General features: G+C 35.1%; 1 protein-coding gene across 4 annotated transcripts in view; it reads right to left on the bottom strand.

Annotated features, from left to right (window-relative positions):
* The window catches only part of CSPP1 (centrosome and spindle pole associated protein 1), a 115,831-nt gene that overhangs the window by 79,017 nt on the left and 15,037 nt on the right, over positions 1-21,777 (bottom strand). For 3 of the 4 annotated variants that reach the window (XM_060115968.1, XM_060115969.1, XM_060115971.1), the window contains exons 4-9: positions 15,644-15,747; positions 10,748-10,828; positions 9,364-9,462; positions 7,944-8,386; positions 1,513-1,611; positions 750-820 (exon numbers count right to left, since the gene is read on the bottom strand). In XM_060115968.1, coding sequence (XP_059971951.1) covers positions 750-820; positions 1,513-1,611; positions 7,944-8,386; positions 9,364-9,462; positions 10,748-10,828; positions 15,644-15,747 — 897 coding nt within the window. The remainder of the gene's footprint in view (positions 1-749; positions 821-1,512; positions 1,612-7,943; positions 8,387-9,363; positions 9,463-10,747; positions 10,829-15,643; positions 15,748-21,777) is intronic. The other variant, XM_060115970.1, reaches the window with a different exon arrangement.

Genomic DNA, 21,777 nt, shown 5'->3' with positions numbered 1-21,777 from the left:
ATAGAAAATCTGGATTATAATCATTATTTGAACAAAACACTTTCTCAGAAACTACATGGAAAGAAAATGGGAAAGGATGTTTATCAAAGGATAAAAAGGTTTAGTTCAGGGGAACTGAACTAAAATGTAAGGCAGTTTTGTGCTAGCTAAAGAAGAAAAAAAATGAAGAAAGAAATTATCACATATAAAATAGAATATAAGAAATAGCCAGGGCTTCCCTGGTGGCGCAGTGGTTGGGAGTCCGCCTGCCGATACAGGGGACACGGGTTCGTGCCCCGGTCCGGGGGGATCCCGTGTGCCGTGGAGCGGCTGGGCCCGTGGGCTGTGGCCGCTGGGCCTGCGTGTCCAGAGCCTGTGCTCCGCGACGGGAGAGGCCACCGCGGTGAGAGGCCCGCGTACCGCAAAAAAAAAAAAAAAAAAAAAGAAATAGCCAACACTACGACAAAGTGAAATATGAATTTAAAAGATTTTACTGAAATTAATATTTATTTATCATCAATAGAAAGTTCATCACTAAATAAAAGTTATTTAGCTTTAAAATTATACACAGAGCTATATAATACACGAAATAATTAAAATAGCTATATAATATGCTAAATGTTTAGCATAGAGCCTATCACAAAGTAAGCACTAGAGAAATGTTTTCTATTATTAGTAAGAGTGGTATTAATTACAACACTGAGTTCTCACAAAGACCTTTTATAAAACACTCCACAAAAGTCTAATCAACTGGAGGTTTTTGTACATACCAAAGAGCATCCCCACAAAAGGACTACACATCTCTCGATTAGTAGGTTTGGATGGTTCATTGTCTCGAGCACTAAAAACAAAAAAACAAAAAGAATTAAAACCCAAATAATTTTCAGGAAACAAAAATTTAGAGTGAAATGCAGGTATGAGTTATTGGCCTTTCAAAGTACTATGGATACTATAATAGTTATATGTTTTTAAAGTTAATGTAGGGCTTCCCTGGTGGTGCAGTGGTTGAGAGTCCGCCTGCCGATGCAGGGGACGCGGGTTCGTGCCCCGGTCCGGGAGGATCCCACATGCCACGGAGCGGCTGGGCCCGTGGGCCGTGGCTGCTGGGCCTGTGCGTCCGGAGCCTGTGCTCTGCAATGGGAGAGGCCACAGCAGTGAGAGGCTACGTCATCTCAAGTTACGTCATCTCTATAACTCCAAGATATTTTAAATTGATTTTTAGTCCATTAAATTATACACTTATTTCTCCTTTCATTAGTTCAAACAAATATATATACTTTATAATGATAGGGACTCATAACACCTTGGCACACTTTATAATCAAAACTTGCTCTTCAAAAGAATGCTGTGAAGTACCATAAAGTCTCATTTAACACAATCCTCCCCTCCCCCTTTCTCCCTAATTCCTTTCTCACTAATAAGGGAGACTGTTAACATACTATACACCTTTCTAGTTTTCCAGCAAGCCAGTTTTAGCAGTTGCTGTTTTACAGTACGACGACTGAAGGGCAGAATTTATATTACATACTATACCTTTGATTTCCAGCAGATGAAATTCGTATGTTTGACTTTTCTGTGACATCACCACCATACTCCATAGGAGGCACATTCCCTCTTCTGTTCCCGTACATCCTTAAAAACACATTAGCTTACAGAGCTTGTTCCACATACAGTGGACTTTTCTTATCTCTTTGGTGTTTTTACATTTGATGTTGGAAATATTAAAGGGAACAAAGTGTTACAATGAAGTTTTACTGTAAATACATTCTAAAATTAATTCAAATGACATTTGACTCAAGTATGATCTGCTGGTTAATAAGAGACACTAAGAGTTTAGATTTAATAGTCTTTAAATCAAAGGGAGGTTATTATAAACTATTTCAATATAACTTCTAGAAATTTTTAATATCAAAGCTATGCAAATACTAGTAAGACTTTTTTATTATTCACTTATTCAAAGAATATTTACTGAGCACCAACGACATGCCAAGTACTAATCTAGGTACTGGGTATGTGGACATGGTCCTAGCCCTCATGAAGATAATAAGTCAAATTTCAAAATGAGATCACTTTTTAATCAAAATTCATAGATTCTGGGAATTATTTCACTGAATATACAAACCTTTTTAACTTAAAAGTACAGCAGCAGTCTTACCATTAAATTAAATCAAATGTAGCAAGCCACAACATTTGCTAACACTGTAAATCACATGAAATACTAAATATTAGCAATAGGTGAATACAGAACATTATAAACATGGGTAGAAAATTAGTTCACTTTATTCACAAGGTCATGAACAACAAAAAGAAAGATTAGAATTTCTTTTATTTTCTTAAGAATGCTTTTCAGAAAATAACTTTTAAATGTTTTTCAATTAATCTTTTTTCCACTTGGCAAACATGGAAAATTTAATTTCTCATACCAGAGAAACCAACATGACTTTTCATACCAACATTTATCAGCACCCATGAAAATCAGCATTTCATAAGTCATATTTCTTTGCAGGGCTCTTGAGTTAACAAACTATATTGTCTCTCATGAGGACCACTGGTAAGAAATATGGTTGTTACAGTACTGTTCAATATTTAAGGTGAATTTGATTATCACGTTAAGAAAAACAGCAATTTTTAGAAGAAAAGGAACTTATCACTCTCCACAGAGCCAGCATATAAAATCCTCTTTGTTTCTATCATATATTGTTAATATCACCTGTGGAGAAAAGACTACCCAGAACTGTAACCTTAATAATGTATGACCTGTGGCATGACAGATAAATGGCTTCCATTTTATATCCATATCTAAAACAGAATCCTCCCCAATCCCTTTCAAAAAAGAATTTCAAACTTATTTCAATTTATCAAAACACAGCTGATTTTATATCTAAAGCCTAAGTGCTCAAATCTCTCTTTTAAAATGACACATCAGTTTAGTGTCATTCCTTATTTCTACCACTTAAAGAACAGGTAAATATAAACTTAAATTCAAATTTGTAATTAACAATGCCAGGTAACCAGATTTATTTATACTGCATCTATATAAATACAGTGTAGAAAAGAGTGTAGAAAAGAGTAAACAGAGCATGCCTGAGATTGCTTACCCTTTGAAAGCCCTGTTTGCAAGACTGGCCCTTAGCTGGCACCTGAGAACACAGATTTTGGGAGGAGTCCACCATTCTCAGAACGGATAAGACTGACCCACTGTGCCTAAACTGCTGGTACAAGCAAGAGAGTTTATGCTGAACACCTGCTTTCCTTCAGGGAGTCCAGAATTTTGGCACATGCTAGGAAAGTTTTTTCAGAAACGGACAGACCTCATAAAAGGAAGAATTTATTTCCTTTCACATAGCAAATCAGATTTGACTGAGGGAATAACATAATTGTAAAATAGTTTCACCATCCTACCAACAAAAAAAAAGTTAAAGCTATGTTAAATGGAAAAAGCTTTTTCTATTTCCTTGAAGAAATGGGTCAGTAATTCTAGTTAATTAGGTTCAAATCTCAATGCCCAAAGAAACCAGGTATAGGCTAGAAGCCAAGTTTACTCTAAAAATTAACACGAGGGACTTCCCTGGCAGTGCAGTGGTTAAGCATCTGCCTGCCAATGCAGGGGACACGGGTCCGAGCCCTGGTCCAGGAAGATCCCACACGCAGCAGAGCAACTAGGCCCGTGCGCCACAACTACTGAGCCTGCGCTCTAGGGTCCGCGAGCCACAACTACTGAGCCCACGCGCCACAACTACTGAAGCCCGTGCACCTAGGGCCCGTGCTCTGCAACAAAGGAAGCCACCACAATGAGAAGCCTGCGCACCGCAACAAAGAGGAGCCCCCGCTCACCACAACCAGAGAAAGCCCGCGCGCAGCAACGAAGACCCAACACAGCCAAAAATTTTTTAATTAATTAATTAATTTAAAAAATTAACACAAGTTTATCTTTAAAAAAATTACTCTTACAGAAGAAAAGCAAGTTGTTTAAAACCACAGGTATTTTCAGCTAATTTAAATGTGAATGAACAACTCCTAAATGATAATAATATATTTTTTTCATTAATAAACCACAGAATCAAAAAAACTACTTCAGAAGTAAATTTATAATGGTTATACTATCAAGAATGACATATTATAAAAATAAAATATTTACCATCTGTTGGTCCTGACACAACTTACAGGGAGAAAGAATCAAATTCCTCCTTACTTAAATCATCTAATTCATAATGGTTACATCACCTGGTTTCATAGTAAAAATTTATCTAATGTGAATGAATTCTGCTATTAGGGGTACTCTCAACTATAGAAATTAAAAGAAAACTACTGAGCTGTTAAGTGTTGGTCACGGGGCTTCCCTGGTGGCGCAGTGGTTGAGAATCTGCCTGCCAATGCAGGGGACACGGTTTCGAGCCCTGGTCTGGTAAGATCCCTCATGCCGTAGAGCAACTAGGCCCGTGAGCCACAACTACCAAGCCTGCGTGTCTGGAGCTTGTGCTCCACAACAAGAGAGGCCGCGACAGTGAGAGGCCCGCGCACTGTGATGAAGAGTGGCACCCGCTCGCTGCAACTAGAGAAAACCCTCGCACAGAAACAAAGACCCAACACAGTCTAAATAAATAAATAAATAAATAAAATGTTGGTCACCATTTTTCTCATTGTTTTCTGTTCTTTCCCAATTTTTATATTTACTTTAATTCAATAACAGTGTTTTTCTAATATTGACCCCATCTTTAAAGTGGGGAAAATACTTAATATAAAAATGGTCCTTCCAAGTATAAATGAAAAGTAACTACTACAAGAAAAAAAGTAATATCAAGTTAAATAACTCATGTTCTAATAAGCTATTTCTCCTCATTTATACCTTACATATTAAGCACACTTCTTAGAATGTCCTACACTAAGTAAGCAAGCACTCCATCTATTGAGTCAGATTCTAATTCTATCTCAGATTCTAATTTCAGATGGAGCAGAATTTCAGAATTTTGTTACATAGAGCAAGATTACAAACTAACAAATATCAAGAGTAAAACAGACTGGAAGTGCTAACTGCATTAATCACATAAAAGATTTAAAAAACAGCATTCTTTAAGGTTAAAAATTTCTCTTACTCCTTAACATTGGTTATAAAGTAAAACATAATAAGGTAATATATTAACTTCTACAGCTCAAGTTAAATAATAAAGACTAAGATGACTATCTTTTTTAAAAGCATATAAATTTCAAAGTATTATAAGATAGACTATTATATTCAACTTTAGAAAGCTCCTAAAACATTATAAATTTACTTAAATTGGTAAATATGTATCAAACAATACACACAGGCACACGCGCGCACACACACACACACACACACACACACACACAGAATGCAACTGTTGAGCTAAGTGGTAACCATTTTGTTAACTATTTTAAAACACTTGTCAGTGATTAATGATTAGTTTAGGAAAGTAAAATCATTCTTGGGCTTTATCCTTCCAAAAGTGGGGAAAATATTTCATTAATAAATACATAATGATATATGGAAAAGTTTATAGGGTAATTAGAAAAGAACTGAGACCAAAAACCTAAAAATCAAAAATTACTAAAAATCAAAACTAGAATTTATCACATGTTGACTATTAGAAGGAAAAAAGAGAACACAGGAAATTTAGAAGAATGAAGAAAAATTTTGTACTTCTCAGTATATAGTCAGCCCTCCATATCTGTAGGTTCTGCATCCGTGGAGTCAACCAATCTTGGATAGAAAACATCTGGGGGGAAAAAATTCCAGAAAGCTCCAAAAGGCAAAACTTGAACTTCCCGCACACAGGTAACTACTTATCAATATATAGCACTTATAACTATATACATAGCATTTATATTAGATATTATAAGTAAACTAGAGATGAGTTAAAGCATAAGGGAGGATGTGCATAGATGACACGCAAACGCTACACCAGTTTACATAAGGGACTTGAGCATCCAAAGATTTTGATATCCGTGAGGGGTCCTGGAATTGATCCCCCTTGGATACCAAGAAACAACTGTTTTAAGAATAAATAGTTAAATCAAGAGATCAAATGAAGTTACACACTTCTTTAGTCTCAAAAATTTCACTAACAAGTAGAGTCATTTTTCCTAGCAACCACTCTGCCTGCGAAAAAAATCTAATTAATGTTCAATATGAAATCTTTTCTTTTAGAAATCTCCAAATCTGAAATATAGAAATCCAATTTTAACCTCACCTGCCACTGAGACATATGTGAAAAACCTTACAGTTAGAGATGTAAGAGTTTACACATTAACAAGATGTATAATAAATGATTTACATTTTTAAGAAATATTGTAAAAACATTAAAATGTATAACAGGAATTATTCTCACTCATCTACATATTTAATCTATTCTTAAACTACTACTTGGGGAAGATTATATATAGAAACAGTTCATTTTGTTCATGGGATACATAAAAAAATAAGATTGTTATCAAATAATTAGGCTGAAATTGATTTGTTAGTTCATGTATAAAATTATCACAGGGTGTAATTACAAAAATAATAGATTAAAATATATTAAAAACAAAGCAACAACCATCATAAGTTTTTTGAAATTCCAAACTTAAAAGATACGCATTACATTATACTCTAAAGGTAAACTGACACCATAAGAAAAAAAAAGTTCTCATGTACAAATAAGGCAGTACCAAGAGTCCAAGAATATCTGTATTTCCCTAACTGAAACTTCTTGGAGTTCAGGTAGCCTTTGACTACCTCCAGATATAAACATTTTCAAATATAACACATTACAGAATTTGCAGCATTTTCTGAAGTACAATTAGATTCAAATCAGAGATAAACTATAATGGACATTACAAAATTCTAATCCTTCAGTCAAATTACCTAAATCAGGGTGAATATTAAAAAGATTGGATGAGCAGGACGTAATAACTAAAGAATAAAGAGTAGTTGACAGAACTGCAAAGGCTTTGTATGATTATTTAATAATTAGAATAATGAACATGTAGCATTATGTCTCAGAAAATTTTCTAAAATACTACAAAAATAATCTATTGGGACTAATGAATGAAACAGGTCCCATGAACTGCTCAACATTTACATTTAATCCCTACAGGTTGACTAGTCAATGAAAATATCAGATCCTACCATATTTTTATCTCCAAATCAAAAGTTAGATTAAAATATAGCAAGTTTTAAGTATTAAGACAAATGACTTAATAAAACCCCATTGTAGCAATTAATAAATTACAAATAGTGTCATAGAAACAACATGCAAAGGAACTGAAAAGCATCTAAAAATCTGATCAAAAAAACTTAGTGCCATATCACTAAAATAAACATTCAATAAGTAACTTAAAAACAAAAAAAGTTGATAGAAGTACTTAGAGCACAGAAATATTAAAGGAATAAACTGTATTTCATCTGTTTTAAGGTGTCTTTTTTCCCCCACATTTTAACATCTGAAACCAGGAGAGCCTTGGACCTGGTTGTAAGTCACGTATTGCAGGGAGAAGTTATTTTTCTCCTGCCAGTCACCTAGGGGCACTATGGATATGAGATAATTCTGAATTCTCGCCTCAGCGTTGTTTTGTACAATACTGGCAGCATGAATTCAGACTGAAAACCTGAATCAGTACTGGCTTACAGCTCAGATTCTCAGGGAAGTCCCTTTTTACTCCCTCCACTCAGTGCCAAGGTTGACAGTGGAAGTTTTTTTTCTGTCCTTTTCTGTGGGAAAGTCTATTTCCCATTTAAGTTTATATAAAGGTTGTAGCCTTTCAGTGTTCCAGCTTTTTAATGGGGCCCCTTTCTCCCCATCTTGGGCTAGTTTCTTTGTTCCTACAGTGGCACATAAAATTATGGTGTAACTTAAAACTGAAGCATCATGTAAATCAAATGAAACTGTGTCTCCTTAACATGATGATAAAAAGTAACAAGAATAATATTAAGCAAATAAAGAAGATAAAAATGAAGTTGTAAATACCTGTCATTTGTATACACTCTCAAAAGTCTTCTATCAAAATCACTTTCATATCTAAACCTCTCGTCCATTTCTTCACTTACTTCAGGATGTTGGCCTGGTCTATAATACTGTTTATCAAAAGCAGGATCCTCATTAAACCTGTGAAATCTTCTATCTGGAATGTCAGTCTTGCTGACAAACCTCTGATGTTTTTTATTGGAAATGCCCACTTCTTCATTAGTTTTTTTAATGACTCTTCTATTATTCCTTAATTCAATTTCATCATCTAGTTTTCGGTATCTGTCCTCTTCTAGTCGTCTTTGGTTTAGAAGCTCTTCATATGCCTCTGAAGGAGTTAAGACATCTTTCCTAGGACCCTCTGAATTTTCCCAAGATGACTGAATTTGTGAAGGTAAATCAGGTTTAACCTGACTAATAGGCTTTTTACTTCTTTGATTCTTGTGCTGCCCAATTAAAAAAGAAAAAAAGAAGAAAAATATCTTAAAGAGATGCTATTTCTTAAAAGGCAATTAAACTCTCAAATGATCTTAATCTATTTACTGTCTCAACTCTAAAGCTTGATCACCCATAAGAAACATCTTATCTTTAGGAAAAAAACCTTCAAGGAAGTGTTATCCTTTAATAAAACTTAATAAATACCAAATAAATAGGTAACAGTAATATGGATAGATGGCTACAAAAAGAGAGGATAAACTATGCCAGGGAGATATTAGGCATATTTTGGCAGTTAAATATTGCTTCAAAATATTTCACATTAAATTCCTTCTCAACACAAAGAATATAGAAGGTATTAAATTTTTTTGGCCCTAGTAACATCAACCACCCTTAAATTTGGGTTAAAATATATATATATATACACATACACACACACACACACACACACACACACACAGAGCTAGAAATTGTCAATATAAAAACATCATTTAAAAATAAAAAATAAACAAACTTCACTTAAAACCAATCTCTAAAATTAAATCTCCTCCATGAAGTTAAAAAGTAGGGTAAGTTCGGGCTTCCCTGGTGGCACAGTGGTTGAGAGTCCGCCTGCTGATGCAGGGGACATGGGTTTGTGCCCCGGTCCAGGAAGACCCCACATGCCGCGGAGCGGCTAGGCCCGTGAGCCATGGCGGTTGAGCCTGCGTGTCCGGAGCCTGTGCTCCGCAACGGGAGAGGCCACAACAGTGAGAGGCCCATGTACCGCAAAAAAAAAAAAAAAAAGTAGGGTAAGTTCTTCAATATGAGATAAAAGCATTTACAAAATTCAAAATTTAAATGTCCTGTGTTTGGTTCAATTTGGCTTAACTTTTTAAATATTTATATGAAAACTAAGTGAAATGTCTAATAATATAAAAATATTTTCAAGTAAGGACAAATATTCAACCTGTGGTGTTAAAAGATTTACTTCAAAAGCAAAACCTACCTCAGTACTCTTTTCTACCTGTCTGAACTTCTCCGTGGATTCTTCCTTATCCCTGAGAAATTGATTGTATTCTTTGTTGCGTTCAAGTTTCAACCTTTCCTTCAAATAGAAAACCAAAAGGCAATGTTAACTTCAACATCAGGAAAAAGTACCTAATGTCAAATCAGACTCATACAAATCAGAGATCTTACCCAGAATCAAGCTTTACTAATATTTTCAAGGACAGAAGTAGCTGTAAGGCACAGGAGAAGCAGGAAGAGGTCCGAGACCACCAATGCAATTCCCCACGTCCATTCTTACCACATTAAAATAAGATTTACTACATGCTTAAGTCCAGATTGGCACATGAGGTCTCTAATACTAAGGGAGTGGCTTTGATTATGAAACACCTCCATTTTATATGCCAGTAGTTACTTGGCTTAGATGATACCTTCCTAGGAGCCATGCCCTGTAAGTCCCCGAATTCTAGGTTTGTTTACCAACGTCAATCCTAGACAATCCAGGTGCACTCTGCCAAAAGCATTCGTAATAAATCTCTCCCACTAGTAAGTATATGAATGTGTTTGCCAGGAGGTCTATCATTAGCATGTTTCCAAGATCTGCCCAGGTTACTGTCCTACTTTCCTTCTCAGGGACACCTCTTGCCTCCAGTCCCCCACCCCACTCCTGAAAGACCTGCTTCTAACCATTTCTTTCCCAAGTTTAAGGAAAGATCCTTGTTATATTTTAAACATAAAAAGGTAAAAATATTATAACGTAAATGTTCTGTTGAAATACAAACATGTTGCATTAGTAAATGTTCTTAAGCCCTAATACCTTCAACATCATTGAAACAGCACAATCTAAAAAAAAAAAAAAGTATTAAAAGAGCGAGGTTGTCTTTTGAAACTTAACTGTCCACTTGTCTTACATACTGTGTCATGACTGTGATCTAGCTTGGGAATTTGAGTCTCTACAAGAGGTGTACAGTGCTTAATCACTACGCCCTGTTCAGATTATGTACATGTATTTGTGATGGGAACACACATTCAAATAGCCCCAGATGTCACCTACATAAAAGCTCAGTATACTCTCTCATCTGCTCATCTCACTGATAATTGTGTCATATACCATGAACTTTATAGCTTAGAAACGAATGCTGAAAAAAACTGAATTCTGAATATTCAATTAATCATTATATTAAAGAAATATATCATATTAAACAGTTACAAATGTAACATTCAAAAAACCTTGTTTCAACAGCACTAGAGACTCCACAGATTTTGAAAAAATCAAGTACGGGATATGATGTAATCTTGTTTGCATTTAAATCAAGAGTATGTTCTTTCATGATTTTGATGCCTCATAAAACTGCTACCAACAATTACTACTCCTATCCACCTACCTTGGCAGATAACCTCTCACCAATAGGAAGAGAAACTCCCAGAGTAGATGGATCTGTTTCACTCGTGGATAGAAAATTTTTCTGTATATGTACATATTAAAAAAATATATTACCTAATTGCCTTTATAAAATGTTTCATAAATGTCTTTACATTCTATATTCTAAATTATTACATTATACAGACCAACAGAATGAAATGGAGATGAAAACAGAAACTACAAATGTATAGAGACTATACCAAAAGTAATTAGAAAAAAAAGAGAATTTTCTAATTTCCCTATAATTATATTAGTGGATATCTATTTAAATGCCAGAAGACATAAACTACAAACATTATTTCTCTATGTGCCTCTCCATTCTTGCTCATTAAGCATTTAGGTAACACAGTGTGGCAGACAGAGCATCAGACTAGGAATCCGAAGACTTGGGCTCTAGGACCAGTCCCAGCATTTCTCAGTTGTGCAACACTGAGCAAGTCACTTAACCTCCCTGACCCAGACTTTCTTCTTCTGTAAAATGAGAATGGTATCTGCTCTGCCTTACCAAAGCTGGTATAGGATCAAGGAGGATAAAGAAATGTAAAATCTCTTTGAACACTGTAAAACAAACACAAGGGATTTGTAAAAAATATACACAACCACCAACTTTCTGGTACTGTTCCTTAGTAGTCATATAATCTGGATAAGTTACTTAACTTCTCTGCCTCCATTTCTTTGTAGAACAGGAATAATGGCACCTACATCACTAGGTTATGAGGATTAAATCAATCCTTATTAACCTAATTTCATGTCTTTTATTTATTCATAAAACAAGCAATTATTGACCATCTAATACCTTCCAGTTACTTTTATAGGTAGTAGGGAGACAACCATAAGCATATGTTCCCTATACTTAAGAGATTTAAAATTCAGTTGAAGAAACAATCACGGAAACAAATAACTACAATATAATGTACTACAATAGAGTTACATTCAAAACATTACAGGAACAAAGTAATTAATAAAACTGATTAATAAGGTTCTGTTAAATCTGAATTTACAAATAAGTTGTGCTACAAAAGCTAATTTGAAAGTTGGTAATACAAAATTCTAAGCTTATTTGTCAAGGAAACAATATGACACATGACTAGATCCCTGCGTCAGTTTGATCCCTATATACCAAAGTACACTGTAAACCTAGCCATTTTGTAGAGTTATCCATGTACCAAAAAACACATTCAGAGTTCCAATCTTGGGAATACAGAGATACTACATCCTTACTCCTTCATTAGGCAATTCCCCACTCCCAACATGGGTCCAGGATGATGTTTGTACTTTTCAATAAAATGAAAAAAATTAACAATAAGGACAATACAGTGAGTTTTTCAAAATGCTGAATTTTAATCATTCACTCATTCATTTAGTAAATATTGAGTGCCTAATATGTCTAAACTGTTTAATACATCTGGGACTCATCGGTGAACAAAACAAAAGATCTTGGCCTTCCTGAAGCTTACATTCCAGCAGGCGAAACTGACAAGAAATAATAAACATAATGAAGAGTAATTATATGGTATGTTAGAAGGTGGTAAGTGCTATAACCAAAAAATAAAAAAGTAAAAAGAATAAGCTACAGATATTACAGGCTTCTAGGGAATGGGAGTGGGAAAACTGGAAATCTAGAGTTCCCTTTTAGACATGTTCCACACAAGATACCCACTAGATTTCTAAGTGAAAATGTCAAATAGGCAACCAACTAGAAGAGTTGGAGGTTCAGGAGAGAGGTCTGAGCTAGAAATATAAATTTACTGATTCAGTTTAAAAACTTCTCCTGAGAATATGTTCTTTGTGTGTTGTTAGACGGTCAAGTGTCTTTTATTCTAAAAAACAGAAAGAAGATGGTAGTTATTTGTTTTAGTGGCTCTTCATGGCAAAATTTTAAGATTTGATTACTTTTTAATTTAAATATCCATGCAAACCAAAAGTCTGGAAGCCACAAGAAATCCAGAAAGAATGGGACTTGTAAACTGTACATATTCCAGGGGTCAAGGAAGCCCCTGCAGCCACCTCCCCATGTCCTACGGAATTTTCTTTTTCCCTTGCTTTCCTCTCCACTCCCGCCTTCTCAGATGTCAATCAAAAATTGTCTTTGTCGTATTAAGAAACGACTGTTCCTCTACCACAACCATATTCTTAACAATCCAACACCAAAAACTCCTTCACATCCCTTTGAATTTAAAGATTTGTGCTTCATAAAGGCAATTTCTTCTCATACCTCCCACTGCCATTCTTTTTAAAAATCTTGTATCTATAAAGTAATGTAAAACCCACAAGTGAAAATAGTAGCTATGAGAGGAAAACTCCACCCAATAAGTAGCAGTAGGGAAGGGGAGAGGATAATGAGGCACAAGGCCAGGGAGGCAGGCTGGAACATGAAAGACTTCATGTGTCACAGCTAAGGAATTTGGATTTTTATCCTGAAGGCAATGAGGAGACAATGAAGTATTTAAATCGGTAAGAACAGGATCATTCCGGAAAGTAGCATGGAGAATGCACTGAAAATCAGTGAAAGGAGATCAGTCAAAAATCTGGGACTTCCCTGCTCGTCCAGTGGCTAAGACTCCGTGCTCCCAGTGCAGGGGGCCCGGGTTCAATCCCTGGTCAGGGAACTAGATCCCACATACCACAACTAAGAGTTAGCATGCCACAATGAAGATCCCGCATGCTGCAACTAAGACCCAGCCCAGACAAATAAATAAATAAATATTAAGAAAAAAATCTGTAGCAGTAATTTAAGACAATAACAGTGTCTAACATGAAGAACTAACTATCCAAAAGCAAATTTATCAAGCTCCTCACAAGCTGCTCAAGCAGATACAATGGTTCACAACTATCATACATATCAAGTTAAAAATCTACTGCCTTCTAATCTATCCTATTCTATCTACCTACATCATTATATCTTACTACTCTCAAAAAAAAAATCTACTGTAACTCAGTCAGGCTGGTAAAGCTAATATGTCTCATGCATACACAACTAAAGTCTGCCCTCCAAGTCCTTCTTCATTCTACTACTCTCCAGCTGAAAAGCTTCCTCTCCTTACCCTCTAAAATATTCACCCTCTAGAATATCCAAATTCTACCTATCCTATAATGTCTTACAAAATAACACCTTGAGCCCTTTCCTGATCATTTTATCTGTCTTGTTAAGAGTTATCACTTTCTGAATTGTATGAATGTTATCTCTACAACTAGATGCTAAGCCCCTTGAAGATAGGATTCATACCAGATTTATCTTCAAAAGTGTTTAAAAAGTGTTGGTTGTATGATGAATGGTTGTATAAGATTCATTTTAAGAACAGTTTTATAAAACGTTTTCTTTGTTTTCCAATATAAATTTACAAATGTAATCCACAAGTTTGGGTGCAAAAATATTGAGTAATCCAGACTGACAGCACACAGTTCAAAAATATTTTAGAATAACCTGAATATTCCATTATTTTATTAATCTTAATGTGATTAGCACAATTATAATTATTTTGAAGAACAAAAACTAGCATGCTAAAAACAAATGGACTTACAATAGCTGCTGAGTATTTCTAAAAGATGAATAAGAAAGCAACAGAAACAAATGCAAAGCAGGAATCAAAAAGAATACTTGATTGTATTAATGGAAATTTATATAGAGTGTCATTTTGCTAAAAGCAAGAATCCAAAATGGTGCCATTCAGAAGTCTCTGAATCACAAATGAAACTATTTTTCTTACTAGTTTGAGTACAACAATATCATAAATGCAAATGATTACAAGCTACTAGATCTAAAACAAAACAAAACAAAAAAATTAAAGGAGAGCATTTTGCAGGCAGCCCTACCTTTCTTTTTGCTTGTGTAATACCCTAAAGTCAAGGGAAACAAACCATTGGTAAAATGTATTCAAAGTTCTTTCTCTCTATGTACAAATCAGAATAAATAAGAGACCATTTATACATTTGGAATAAACATTATAAAGTAGAAAAAACTAAAGAATATCTTGGGATGACTAGAAACATCATGGCTGTTTAGATACATTTATAACCTAGTAAGCAAACTGCATTTTAAAACTTACAATAAGTGGCATGGACATATACATACTACTAAATGTAAAATAGATAGCTAGTGGGAAGCAGCCACATAGCACAGAGAGATTAGCTCGGTGCTTTGTGACCACCTAGAGGGGTGGAATAGGGAAGGTGGGAGGGAGGCTCAAGAGGGAGGGGATATGGGGATACATGTATACATATAGCTGATTCACTTGGTTATAAAGCAGAAACTAACACACCATTGTAAAGCAATTATACTCCAATAAAGATGTTTAAAAATTTAAAAAACTTACAATAAATCATTAGTTTAGCTATTATATAATTTAACAAAATATACTTAAAACAAGAGTTCCACTAAGCAAAAGGATTAAACTATAAAGTAAACAGATTAAACTATAAAGCAAAGACTGGTGGTTAAGGAAATATGCTGAAGGAAGTTTTATAAGCTTAGCTCATAAGAAAATAATTAGCAACTAGAACCCCACATGTCATTTTAATACATGGCTGAGCAGAGTAGTAGGAAATCATAACTGGGCTATTTTAAACCATGACAACTTTACACAAAACATGAACAAAAAGAATTTACAATCTCATTTACAGTTGGAACCCACTGCCCTACTTAAAAGGTCAAGAGTCCGTTATTCCATGGCACCAGTTCTCAGCACCGTTCTTTTCTCTATCAGTGTGAATATGTATATGTGTCACTTAACTTTTGCTACAATACCCATCGCTAGATACCATTAAAAACCTAAAAATTAATGCATGTGACTAAAACCTTAGGAAAACAAATTTAGGAGGTAAGTTCTGAAGCATAAAACTAGTTAGTAGAACTCATTACCTGAGTAAGATAGCGTCTGTAATCTTGCCGTAATTCTTCTTTCAGTTTATGTTTCTTCCGTTCATAGTCTTCCCCAAGTGGTAAACTTAATCCATAATCAATTCCTAGAAAGAAAACAACTTCTTAAGCAATGTAGCTCATTTTCAACCCAATCTCAATTTTAATACAATCTCCTGTAACAAAGCACAGTAGGAAGGAACACAGTCATGTTGATTCTGACACTTGGATCAGGATAATAAATTTTTCATTTGAAATGTTTCAATAGGTAATACATTCACATAATGGAAAATACCCCTCCCTCCCATGAACCTCTGCCACCCAGTTCTCCTGCCCAAAACAACCAACATTGCTGTGTCTGTGTGTCCTTCCGGAGACTTTTATATATCTGTAAAAAGATATCTTTCTATTACAGGGTGTGATATATTTACTTCTTCCCCTTTAGACAAATGGTTCTGCATTGTTTGCCATCTTGCAAACAAAATTAAAGAAAAGCCAATTACCTTTACTTCTTCATTTAATTCTATGGAAATTTCTTTTAAAATACCTACAACTTCAACGTCTGTTTTTCAGTCTGTGAAAATTAATAATGTGATTTTTTAACTTATAAGAATATCCGTGTTATAATTTTTAAAAGTTTACTGAAGTATAGTTGATTTACAATGTTGTGTTAATTTCTGCTGCACAGCAAAGTGATTTGGTTATACATATATATACTTTTTCATATTCCTTTCCATTATGGTTTATCACGGGGTACTGAATACAACATGTTTGAAAAAAATTGTTAGAGCCTTGCATTGCTTAGGCTGAAATTTCCAAAAACTTTTAAAGTTAAGCCACCAATTCTGATTTCACATAAATGGATATTAACTTTTATTGTGATAAAACGTACATGATATAAGATTTACCATTTTAACCATTTTCAAGCACACAATTCACTGACATTAAGTACATTCAAAATGCTGTGCAACCACCACCATTATCCATTTCCAGAGTTTTTTCATAATCCCAACAGAAACTCTGTAAAAGAATCTTAGTTTTTTAAGAAAAACGTCCATTTTGAGTAGGGTTTCCTTATTCAAGAGTTTAAAAATCAAATTCTGTTTTGGGGTGATGACAACAGTAATGGCTGCACAACTTGTAAATACACTGAAAACAACGGAATTGTACAATTTAAATGGGTAGAGTTTATGTTATGTAAATTATATCTCAATAAAACTGTTAAAATCAAATTACATACTTTTAATTATTTTTAATAGTAAAATGTTATGTCAAGAAGCACAGATATCAGGTGAGTATTTCAATTTGTGAAGCCCCTCTCGCTTTTTTTAGTCCTACTATGCAATACTATAGTATAAAATATTATTTCTGAACAAAATAAAAAAGTTTCCTTAAAGAGTCAGCTACAAGAAATACAGATGAAACAACTGACTGTAGGTAATAAACCAATAAGGATATTACCATTTTTTGTGCCTTATTCCTCACAATGCAGCTAAATGATGGAAACTTATCATGACTGTGTCATATCACTGCTTTATTATATCACTAAAATATTTCAGGGGCAAAAATGCCAAAGTAGTATAAATATAAATGGATGTCTACTTTATGCAATACTAAATTCCCCTTTCTACCATAAACACCCGAATTCTCTTCATAAACACTTTTGGTCTGCTTAACTCCTGATGACAGGGGGTATAACAGAGGATTCCTTAGAGACACCTCTCACTCATGCTCCCAACTCTCTTCCAAAAGAACCTAAAGCATTCCATATGCTTGGAACTTTAAATCATCCTAGAAAGGCATTCTTTCCTCACAAAGGAAAGTTAAAAACCTTATTTTTAAAGATACAGAATTCAAGCCTAAAGAGAAAAATGGTTTGATTCTCACATTCAGAATGGAGTATCATATATGAAATTCAACTATAAAATCAATGAAGGCAAGGTCCATGTTTATTCAATTTTGTAATTCCTGGCACACAACTTGTACTCAAAAAATGTTCACCGAATAAACGTGTAAAAGAATATATGAATGCATGCCTGAGTAAGAGGAAGAATAAAGAGAAAGAACACTATCCTGAGTATTTCATTTCTGCTTCTAGTGGTCTGATTGTATAGAAAAAGTAAGCGTAATAACTAGTAACCAGAGTTACGTATCTCTCATTATACAGGATCACAGTGGATGCTCTATTGTGTCAAAGGGGAAAAGAAAACAATGCTACAATGGTGATGCACCCTGCAACATGCTCAGCTTTCCTACTCAGCGGAACAAGTAATTTACAGCTTTTTAAGTCATGTATTTAAGGTGGCTTTTACTGCTGATTTTCAGCTCTGCTTGGTGGGTTTATGAAGAAGAAAAGAAAGAAAAATCTGGTTCATTTTCACCTACAATTATCATTCATACGAAGTTCAATTTTATTTATCATGAGTATTTGCTTTTTACTATTCACTCAAATAGTATTTGTAATAATTGTCTTAAAACACAGTAAGAATACATAATGCCTTCAGAATTATTTATAATTTTATTAATTGAAGGCTTAGGCAACAGAAAATACTAACTTTTTAATTCTTATTTTTGTCATCTGGTACCAATATTTTATGGTATTAGACGTAGGTCACAGAAATAAAATTAAGAACTGTATGGAACAATTTAAATATTCTGTTCACTTTAAACTAAGCATTAACAATGGCATCCTAACTGACTTAATGAGCTGAGAAATATGGTGAGACCTACCTTCTCAGAGCAGTTGTCTTCTCACGGTTCTAGTGGCAAGGAAAGCATTAGTGTCATCTTAGGGTCATTTGAAGTGATGCCACTTCACCAAGAACAACATCAGTGACTCTAAGTTAACATTGTTTCAGAACTACAGCGATTAGAAGTATTTGGTTTCCATAGTGGCTGTGGGTTAAATATTTAAAACTACAGTGTATAATCTTTTTAAAATTAATTTACCTTCTAACATAGCACTCATAATACTTTACAAATTACCATGAAACAGTTTCTTCTTTTCATTATGATATTACCACGATAAAGTATTAAGTAAAAATAATGAAAGGACAAAATATAGGAAATAATAATAAGCCTTTCCCTAAGCAGGTGACTTAACAGATGCAGCTACTTTGAGGAGAACATTGTACTCAAACTTCAGCTATACAGACATTATTACAAAGGATCCATTTGACTTGTACAAACTGAAGCAAAGAGGTAGAATGTCTGGGATTTAGTTTATAATAAGAGAAACCTAAGACTAGATATGCTACAAGGAATGACAATTAAAAGTACAACTAAAAATTGGTAAAAACAACAATTTCCTTTTGTTTTCCAAAATCTTTATATTAACTGTAATTTTTTAGCTTAGTCTAAACTCTAGAGTGACTCCGCAATGGGAAATTCTGCTGTTGCTTCTTTTCTGATACTATTTTTTTAATCTTTTTCTGGTATTATTTTTAAATTACAACAATGTAATTTTCCTTCCTTATAATTCTTTCTTTTTCAAGTCTCCATGAGCATAATTGTATTTAAAATGAATTTTTAAAAATCATACCAAATAATTTCTAGTAACAAGAATAAAATCTTTTTTCTTACTTAGATAATTTGTCATTTTTTGCTTGCATATTTACAAAACATGACTTCAGAGCATGAAAGCTAAAATAAATCTAGTGCATTCTGGAGCCTGGGGGGTTGATCAATGGCATTTTGATATGAGTGAGAGATATTGCCTAGAAACAGTGGATGGATTAAAAAATACCTAGGGAATACAAACGTTAAAGATGGATTCTGCAGTCCAAAGTTTAGAGGTGAGGAAGCTAAAAAGGAACCGAAAAAAAAAAAAAAAAAGACTAAAAAGGACTGTGTTGGTAGTCTTCAAAGCCATCCCCAGGCTTGGTGATTTGATAGGACTCACAGGACACAGAAGTCATTATACTCACAATTATGGCTTATTACCATGAAAGATTATAGAGCAAAATTAACAAAGGGAAAAGGTACATGGGGCAAAGTCCAGAGGAAACTAGGTGCAAACTTCCAAGAGTTCTTCCCCAGTGGAATCACACAGGACACGCTTAATTCCTGCAGCAACAAGTTGTGACAACACATGTGAAGTATTGTTTACCAGGGAAGCTCATTACTCAGTGCCCAAGGTTTTTAATGGGACCTGGTCACCTAGGCACCCTCTGCCTAGTATGGACCAAAATTCCAGACTCTGCAAACAGAAAGCAGGTATTCTGCATAAACCATGTGGTTTGTACAAACAGTATAGGCACAATGAGCCACTCTTTCTATAGGTGTAGGAAACGATTTACAAGCTAAGTTCCAGACAGTAGCCAACAGCCAGCCTGTACTGGAAACCTTAGCAGCAGACAGTAGCTGCTCCAGGTCTCTCAACAGATGCATTAAGCTGCTTTTTAACCAAGAGGTCATGGTCACATCCCTATACTATACGTCACAAAACTGGTATCTTCAAACGCACAACAGGACCTATGCTACCATATACAAAAAGAAGAGAGGGCTATATACATGTGTGCACAGTATAGTCATGAAACTGTACACAAGAAACTGCTTAACAAGAGAGACTAGAGGACAAGGTTGGGAGGATCACCAATTCTCAGGCTATATACTTCTCTGTTCTTTGTAATTTTTTACCGTGTGCATGTTTTCCTTTATTTCTTTAATAGAAAATACAAGGGAAAAAACCCCAAATACAGCAATGCTCTCATCCTTGTCACTGAGCTAGGAACTACATTTGAAAAGCACTGCAGAAAATCTATGATGTTGGGTCAAAATATATTTATGTATGAAAAAATGTTGGAAGTATTAACTGCATTATTTCATCTATTAAAAATGTCTTCCAGGATATAAAACACCAAAATCAAAGGAATAATGCTCAACCAGTCTAAGGGAAAATGTTCAAGTTCTCTAAAGAAGAGAAAGGATTAGGAGATGATCTTTAACTGAGGTATGACTGAACTAAACTTAAAAGATTAATATAAGCATTTCTCTTCAGTAATTGTTATTAAACATGAAAATGAGCTAAGTAAGAGAAGTCTAAGAATTTTTTAAATAAAAGAACCACAAATATTATGCCTAGAAATGATTTAGAGAGATGGAAGATATCATTTGCTTTTACAGATCATTTTCAGCTGATTCTTTCATAATTTCATTAAATTTCAGTTATTCTAACAAACTCCTTATCAAGGACACCATTTCATCAGCTTATATGGACTAAACCACGTACATGCTGTATATAATAAAGAATCTGGCTAGCCTCTGTCTCTGGTTTCTGGGAGGTAACTTCTAAATTCCTGGAACTTTCTGAGTGATGAGTGTCTTTGTTACTCATGATAGGTCCCCAGAACATACCTCTTAGTTGATACTAATAAGGTGACTCACGAGCCCCTAGATAGTTTACGCCAAAGAGATGACACAGATGGGGACTGGTCACACCAAAAAGATCAAATATGTAATTGGAGGGTTGGACCTCTGACCCATGTGACATCAGCCTGACCTCAGGAAAGTAGAAGGTCTGGAGACTGAGACATACGGACAATGATTCAATCATTCATGTCTACACAATGAAACTCCAGTAAAAATTCTGGACACCAAAGCTCAGGTGAACATCGTGGTTGGCAACACTCTATACTGTCACATACTGATGTGCTAGGAGGGTGACACATCCCTGAGGCTGACAGAAGCTTCATATTTGGACGCTGCCAGACCAGGCCCTATGTATCTCCCCCTTTGGCTGGCTGATTTGTATCCTTTTGCTATAATAAAACTGTAATAATAAGTATAGCACTTTCCTGAGCTCTGAGAGTCATTCTAGTGAGTTATCAAACTTGAGGAGGTGGTGGAAACAGCTGGTCACAAGTGAGGATGGGGACTTCCCTGGTGGTCCAGTGGTTAAGAATCTGCCTTCCAATGCAGGGGACGCGAGTTCGATCCCTGGACGGGGAACTAAGATCGCACAGGCTGCGGGGCAACTGAGCCCGCGCACTGCAACCTACTGAGTTCACACGCTCTGGAGCCCACGTACCACAGCTACAGAGCCCATGTGCCACAACTAGAGAGCCCACACACCACAACTACTGAGCCTGCACACTCTGGAGCCAGCACGCCACAACTAGAGAGAAGCCCACACACCG

This window comes from Mesoplodon densirostris, chromosome 13, assembly GCF_025265405.1.
Source record: "Mesoplodon densirostris isolate mMesDen1 chromosome 13, mMesDen1 primary haplotype, whole genome shotgun sequence".
Lineage (NCBI taxonomy): Eukaryota > Metazoa > Chordata > Mammalia > Artiodactyla > Ziphiidae > Mesoplodon > Mesoplodon densirostris.
Note: the sequence above shows the minus strand (reverse complement) of the source record. Positions and strands in the feature narration are given on the sequence as shown.